The sequence below is a fragment of the Stegostoma tigrinum genome, chromosome 19 (genome assembly GCF_030684315.1).
Source record: "Stegostoma tigrinum isolate sSteTig4 chromosome 19, sSteTig4.hap1, whole genome shotgun sequence".
NCBI classification, from domain to species: Eukaryota; Metazoa; Chordata; class Chondrichthyes; order Orectolobiformes; family Stegostomatidae; genus Stegostoma; species Stegostoma tigrinum.
Genome location: NC_081372.1, coordinates 6,217,231 through 6,225,250, shown reverse-complemented (window position 1 = coordinate 6,225,250; position 8,020 = coordinate 6,217,231). Strand labels below are relative to the sequence as shown.

Here is an 8,020-nt window from a genome sequence, read left to right as displayed (position 1 = left end):
CATTATGATCATGGCTCACCCATGCCCTAAGGTTCCCAGTCTCAGGCTCATATTCCCGGGGTTCCCAACCCCAGGCTCCCACCCACAATCTCCGAGCCACTATGTTCCCAGCACTTGCAATCAACTACATCTTCTGAAGAAGGGTCCCAACCCAAAACACCAACTTTCCTGCTCCTCTGATGCTGCCTGGCCTCCACACAGTGTTATCTCTGACTCCAGCATTGGCTGTTCTTACTATCTCACTTGCAATCAGCTGCTGTCTTTACTCTGGCGGTAATAGGAAGTCATTGTTAGCAGCCTTGCCTGCCAAGTGGACTGTAGAGCTTTTGTGCTCCTGAGATGCTGCTGGGCCTGCTGTGTTCATCCAGCCTCACATTTTATTATTATGTAGATTCCTGGTGTTAGGGCGGGGACAGTTTCCAGGAGTCTCAGGGTTTCCAAACAGCGCCGGTCAGCGAGAAAGGGCAGAGATGAAGACGAGTAGCTGTGCTTCTGGGATGGACAAGGGAGGGGGGAGGTGGGGAAGGTTGGATGCCTGGCGGTAAATCAGCTCAGTGATGGGATGCAGTGTCGCTGAGTCCCAGCAGAAGCTGGTTTCCAATAAACCGCATGTGAGCTGGCAGGTTCAATCCGGGCTCGGACTGGTCTCCTCTCCACAGAAAGCGGGCTATTTACCCTGGGGGCTGTTATTTATAGAGGGGGCTGTTTAATTTACACACGGGGCTCTTCAATTTGCAGAGACATTTAACTTTACAGAGAGGGTCGTTTTATTTTATAGAGTGGACAGTGTAATTTACACAGAGGAGAGGGTTTCATGTTACAGAGGCGGCTGTTGGATTTACAGCGGAGGGGGGGCCTTTTGTTTACACGGCGGGGGACTGTTTTATTGGTGGGGTGGTATTTGCAGGAATGTGTTTTTTGTAGAGCTGGGACTTGCGTGACTGAGTAATTCCTGAGAGTGCTCTGGCACTGAGGGCAGTCACAGTGAATGAAGCCAAACTAACAGTGAACCGTGGGAAGCTCACGGAGTAGGGGCCCCCTTCGCCTGAATAAATCAGGACTGCATGACACGCAAACTCCAGACGGGGCTGGGGGGGTGGGGGAGGTGGAGTTACAGAGAGCGGCAAGTGTTCAGAATGATCCCGAGGGATTTGACTGCAGTTTGCCAACCTCAGATGTTTCCCATTCGGAACCCTCGGGCGGCTGGGAGCTGGGAAGCGCCTGTCGGCAGCGTCTCTGCTTCCTGGAGGGTGAGAACAGTTAAAAGAGCAGGAAGCAGCAGAACCCTCCAAAATGTAGCTGGGATGCCGTGCAGGCGGATAGCTCGCTTGTTATACAGCCTTGCAGCTCACTGTAACCCGTCACTTTTTGACAAATGAATGAGGCAAGTTGCCGGTCGCAATGAAGTTACTGCACCTTATTGCCACCGAGTGTGCGCATTGCCTGGGACAGCCGTTAACAATTCGGAGGGAGCTCTACACCGACTCTGGCTGTTTCTGGTCCGGCCTGGGGCCCCGGCTTTACTGGATACACAAGTCACCGCCCCTGCTTCCTGATCAATGGCCTGAACCCAGCCCAGCGTCGGCTCGCTTGTGGTGACAAGACGCCATTATACAGTTTCTGTCCTCCCTCTCTCTCAGTCTCTGTCTTCTTCCTCTCCCAGTCTCTGTCGTCTCTCTCTCTCAGTCTCTGTCTTCTCCCCCTCTCTGTCCTCTCTCTTCCTCCCAGTCTCTGTCCTCTCTCTCTCTGTGTCCTCTCTCTCCCTCCCAGTCTCTGTCCTCTCTCTCTCTCTGTGTCCTCTCCCTCCCTCCCAGTCTCCGTCTTCCCTCTCCCCCTCACAGTGTCCGTCCTCTCTTTCTCTCTGTGCTCTCTCCTTCTCTTTCAATTTCTCCAATTGTCGACGCTCTCCGAAATCCAGAACCTAAATTTGAAATTTGGGCAAAATTAATCTCATCCAGGTATCTATCAATCAGGCTTCCGCCGAACTCACTGATCTGTTTTGCATTGAATACATCATTGTTGGAATCACAGCAGGCGAGAAACTTTGAATACTACGTCTTCAGTGAGTGGGAGGAAGGCTGTGTGTCGGGTAGGACAAAGGGCCGGGTCACTGTGATGGGCTCTAAAAGGAACATCACTGTCTGCTCCAATCACTCAGCGATATTAGGCTGCCCTCCGGCCCCACTATTGCCTTATTGTAGGCCGCCTTTCAGACAGAGTTTACTATTGATCATGGAATAAAGGACAGAAGATTTCACCTCCATCATTGACCCCCTCCCTTCCCCTGCCCCTCCCCACCCCGCGTCTTTTGCTCTTGGAGTCAGTTTGAAGGAGATCAGGCGATGGACGGGGCGCACCCGGTGAGGGTTTAAAGCGACGAAACACGAGGGAAGCAGCAAAATATTCCTTTTGGGAAACGAAGACAGATTCCAGGAAATAGGTGAAGGGGAATGGCGGGGGGGAAGTGTTGGGTGGAAGGAGGATAGTTAATGGAAATCCTAGGGGGTGGTGGGTGGTGAGATAAAGCTTTCCTTAATACAGGGCACTCCAGAGATTGAGACACAGCGAGATATAAAGGGGGCGGGGCGGGGGAACAGGCTGCGATTACAATGTTTAGACTCAGAGAAATTGGACATCGGTGTTTTAGGACATCAACCCCAACCCCCTCCCACCCCCCACCAGGGTTGTAGTTTATAGGGGAGATGGAGTTGAAGAGTCTTGCTGCCCATCAATGAATTTTAATGAGAGAGAAATATCAAGTGTCCATAGCCGTTCCCATGAATTTGTCAGATGTGTGTGTGTTAACACCGGGTGTTCGTGTCTTCTGTCTCTAAGTTGGTGAATTTGTGTAGCCACCTGTCTCGCTGCAGCGGAGGGATCAAAGGCCGGGATATTACTCTATGACATCTGGCTCTTTCCCCCGGCGTAAAGGGTTTGTTTTGGGAATGTTTCCACAGCTGATGTGACTCCGCGTTTTAACTCACTGAGCTGTCGCCTTACCTCCCGTTGCAGGGTTTATTGCAGTTAAGCATCGCTGGGATGTACACGGCAAACGGGCTCCAATGGCGTCTGCGGAGTGCTATCACCCCCTGCAAGTGAGGAGCACCGAAGCCGGTGACATAGCCCCCAGCTCCCGGCTGGAGTTGAGAGGGAACGGCGGCTGGAGCCGGGAGCTTTCAGCACCGCGGACAGCTCCGCGACTCGGCGGCGAGCAGGAGACCTCGTTCAGCAACTCACCCGCGGCCAACGACACGGGGCACGGGGCTGGGGCTGTGCCCCCCCACAGCAACCGGGACAGAACCCAGGAGACGTCGCCCCGCTCCGAGGAGGAGCCGGAGTCCGAGGGAGCAGCCCAGCCGGTTGATTATGGCTTCACAGTGGCGCTGGTGTTCCTTGTGGCCGGTATCACGTTGGTGGTTATCGCCTATGCCATCCCGAGGGAGTCTAAGGTGGATCCGGACACGGTGACAGCCCGGGAGATGGAGAGGCTAGAATTACATTACGCCTTGTTAGGGTCTCACTTGGACAAATGCATCATCGCTGGCTTGGGGCTGCTGACACTGGGAGGCATGCTGCTTTCCTTATTACTCATGGTGTCTATCTGCAAAGGTGAGTTGTACGGGAGAAGGAACTTTATGGTCAGTGGCAGAGCCAGAAAGACCTATGGGTCCATAAACCTGAGAATGAGACCCACAGACGGCGACGGACATCAATCCCTGGTGGAGTCTGAAGTTCTGCAACCTACGGAGAATGTCAGCCAGACCGGCTCCTGAGCAAGCTCTGTCTGCTAGCTGCAAATATCCTTCCTGTGAGAGCTATCCTAGTCAGCCGTTACCCAGTGAGTATTTAAGCATGTGTTTGTTCACGGATTGTGCGATAGAGTGCATCGCAACACACTCCGCAATGAGCCAATGAACCGAATTTCAAACTTTGGCTTCCTCTTGAACCTCGGCCCCAGTGTACGGGAGCCAGTCCCTGTTCAGGGAGAAGTTGGGCTGAAATTTACGTTGACTGTCGGGATGTATGAAAAGGTCTGGGTGTTGGGGTGGGACGGGAGGTGTCACCACCTACTAGTCCTGTACATATGAGTAACTCTGCAATTCTGCCTCAAACATTGAATTGGTTGGGCGGCTTAACACAATGCAGCATCACTACAACGTGGAACATGTCCTAAGTCCGGTACAGAATGCACCCCAGGCTGAGAGAATGCGAAACAGAATGAATCCCACACGGGCTAAATAACAGAAAGATTAAATTCCAAACAGATTCGAACCTACACAGACATGCCAGAGTAACAACGCTCCACACAGGTTGGATTCTGCTGCAACTACATTCTGTGTAGATAGAATTCCATAGAAAGGCATTTCAGGTAGACTGCATCTCAGTCCCTACAGCAGTGATGTCTCACACAGACTGAATCCCATATAGTTTCAAGCAAACAGAAGCTAACACAACCTGAATGCCACACAGACTGGATCCTTCACAAGAGTGCACACACAATGTACAGAGCTTTTCATGCAAAGGGTGTCCACAAAATATTGCTGGCACTCTAAATTAAAGTGTGGTCTGGTATATTATGTTACAATGTAATACAAATCCCTCATTTGATGCAAGTATTTAGAGGCTGAATTAACATTTTAAACATTGATATGTAAATTGGCAGGTATGGAATTGTTGTAACTCTGGTGTAGCAACAATGGGGAATTTTTATAGGATTTTTCCAATTGCTCTGAGGAAGAATAATTTAAAGTTTGGTAAAATTAAATAAGATGAGGCTTTGGTAGTGAAGTTTCATCAAGCAAGTGGGAGATCTTCATAGAAAATCACCCTCAGTGTGTCAGGCAGACCAGAAAGTTCCAGGTTCAGTCCTCACAATCTGTGCTGAGTTGGTCAATCTCATTTAGGGCAGGACCAGTTCACAAGACCATGATATTGTGTAGAAAATAATTCATTCTCATGTTTTTGAGTATCTCTGGCCAGACTAGCATTTATTTCCTGTTTGCTTGAAAAGTTTGCTGACCTGTATCCTTCCTGAAAAGCTGCAAATTTTTTGTGGAAGTGTTCTCACAATGCTACCAGACATGAAGGTCCAGAATATTGGCAATTTCAATGATGGGATTGATAAGGTCGCCATTTGGTCCATCCTAGCTTACTTGCCTCGGAAAATCCAAGCAGTCCAGTAACCATCAATTTCTTCAACAATTTGTTTTTCATTTTGCAGTTATGATTCTTCCTGGAAACCATTTTATCTATTGACTAAGTTTCTGTGAAGTTTAACTTCCTAACATATGTCATCTGTCATTACATTGAATCTGCCCACTTTACCTCACCATTGTATTTAATCTGAAGTCATGCATGATTACTTTCTGTAATTACATTCTATACAGGGCAGCACGGTGGCTCAATGGTTAGCACTGCTGCCTCACAGCGCCAGGGACCCAGGTTCAGTTTCACCCTTGGGTGACTGTGTGGAGTTTGCACATTCAGGAAACCCGCATGGGTTTCCTTCAGTTGCTCTGGTTTCCTCCCACAGTCCAAAGATGAGCGGGCTAGGTGGATTAGCCATGCTAAATTGCCCATAGTGTTCAGGGATGTGTAGATCAGAGGGGATGGGTCTGGGTGGGATGCACTGAGTGTCGGTGTGGGCTTGTTGGGCTGAAGGGCCTGCTTCCACACTGTAGGGATTCTATGATGATGATATCATTTACAGAACCATCTTCTACACAGCTTTAACCTGAGGATTTGTCTTTTAGCTATACCCTGTAGTGTACTTCCTATGGTTTCTATTAGCATTCCACAAGTAGTTTGATTGCTCTTGGGACAGAAAATAGCCAAGGTTTCAGCTCTTGAATTGAATCCAGTGATTGTAGCCCCTAGCTGAAGACTCCAACCCTATGCTCAGATGTTCATGCTCACACATAATAAATGATCACTTTGAAGAGACACAGGCTTCTAGAAGCATCACTTTTAAGAGAGAAGGAAATAAACTAAAAATTTCACAAAACTATTTGTTCAAGACTTGTTATAATGTTACTACACATAGTGAGTTGGCAGCCTTTACAGCATTTATATTGATGTTTTGTTCCTTTTATTTAAAATATAGAACTTTGCAGAAGATCATAACACTTCAAAATTATACTTTATATAGATTTTAGTTTTTAATTATTTAATAAATCCATATTTCAAAAAGTGTAATATATAAAACCTCTAAGGTGTGTAATTGACCTGAGGTCATCTTGCTTTTAGAAAATTTCAGTATATGCTGTACAACAAATGGACTCTACCAAATGTATTGTTATATACTGTTGTCTGTTATATATCATAGGGCTTCTAAACAGACTGTTAGCAGGTAGAAGATTGAGTTTTTTTTTAACTTTTTTAATAGTGCAATATTTCTGATGTGTAAATACCTTCTGAAGCATACATTGCCCAGAGGAAAGAGCAACATGTTCTCTTGTATTAAGTGGCAGTGTGCTTTTGATAAAATACTGTAAGTTCTAAGCTGCAGATTTTGTCATATGCTCGAAAATTGTTGTAATTATTTGAAGTTTATTCATATGTTCTTTATGTTTCTCTGCATAATCACTTTTTAATCACTTTTTAATCAACATACATTGTATATTCAGTATTCTGCCGTGCCTACAAAAACTACAAGACAATAAAAATAAAAATGGAAGAATCTATTGGCATGACTTTTCCATTTCTTGGTCAATTCAGTTTTATCAAGGTGCAATAGGATGAAGTCAGGAAAATAAATTTTCTTTCCATTGCTTACTTTGCACATCAGCATTAAATTATCAGGCAATGTTCTGTTGGTAAAACGTTTAGCTCCAAGGCACAAGGTTATGAATTCAAGTTGAAAATCTAGGTCAATATTCCAGCACTCTTTGGATAAGGCGGTATACCAAGGTTCCATTTACCCTTTGAATGTAAAAGATCACATGGCACTATTTCAAAGAAGAGCAGGGGAATATGACTAAAGATCCTGGCCAATATTTATCCATCAATCCACGTCAAAAACAAACAATCTGGTAATTAATACACTGCAGAAGCTTTCCATACACATGATGCCAGGCTTCCAATATTACAACAGTGACTACATTTCAAAAGTACTTTATTGGCTACAACGTACAATTTATTTCATCAAATAGCTGAGAGTTTGGATGCTTGCATCTGTCCTATGAAATTATTCATACATTGTGTGATATTTTGAGCTCCATAGACTTGCGAGAGTTGTAATCTTAGGTGGATGTCAGTGCTGGTACCTGTGTTTAGATGTGTACATATTGCCATGTCTCCTTATCATGGCAGTACTCTTTTACAGCTATACGAGACCAATAAATTTGTTGATATTGGGATCCCATTTTACCCAGGTTTCTTGTTTCTCTTAATGTTTCAATTTTTGTTTATAACTCTGTGAGCACTCCAGCAAATGAATTCAGAGGCTGGAGTAAAACTGTTGGAGAATAGAAGGCAATAGCATTAAGATTCCAGGAAAGAATCAGGGGAGACAGTCAAAGCCTGAATTTGCTAAACTCAATGCTTCATCCAGGGATCTGCAGTGTCTGAACAACAGGATATTTTATATTTAATGGGATATTTTATGAGCTAACATACACAATATAAAAGCATAGTGCAGCTGTGGCTAGAGCACTGCAATCAGTTCTGGTGACCATATTACAGTAAGGATGTGATCAAACCAGAGACAATAGGGAAGAGAGTTTATGAGCATGTTGCTAGGCTAGGAAATGCAATATTTTCATTCAGAGGGTAGTGGACGTTTGGAACTCACTGTCTGAAAGGGCGGAAGAGTCTCAACTAGAGGATAAATCTTGTGTCGAGATTTTTTTTAGAACAGCGCAACTGGAATAAAAAAAAACCCAAGGTGGAAAAAGGAGAAGGGTTGAAGTGACAAGTCTTAGGCAACTCAGAATCATGTTGATAAACCAGAGACTTATGAAGCAGATGTTCAAATCTGCACTAGGTACCTTCATTATAGAGGAAATTTCACTATGAACAG

General features: G+C 45.7%; 1 protein-coding gene across 1 annotated transcript; it reads left to right on the top strand.

The window, feature by feature from the left end:
* The first annotated feature begins 1,122 nt into the window (after nucleotides 1–1,122).
* tmem74b (transmembrane protein 74B) lies at nucleotides 1,123–6,725 on the top strand. The gene is made up of 2 exons (XM_048550196.2): nucleotides 1,123–1,250; nucleotides 3,013–6,725. Exon 2 carries the CDS (start codon nucleotides 3,063–3,065, stop codon nucleotides 3,771–3,773), a length of 711 nt encoding a protein of 236 aa, XP_048406153.1. The 5' UTR covers nucleotides 1,123–1,250; nucleotides 3,013–3,062; the 3' UTR covers nucleotides 3,774–6,725.
* Nucleotides 6,726–8,020: the final 1,295 nt, after the last annotated feature.

What these genes read in the sequence shown, in the direction of transcription:
- tmem74b (XM_048550196.2), top strand. Translation starts at nt 3,063, where the DNA reads ATGGCGTCTGCGGAGTGCTATCACCCCCTGCAAGTGAGGAGCACCGAA.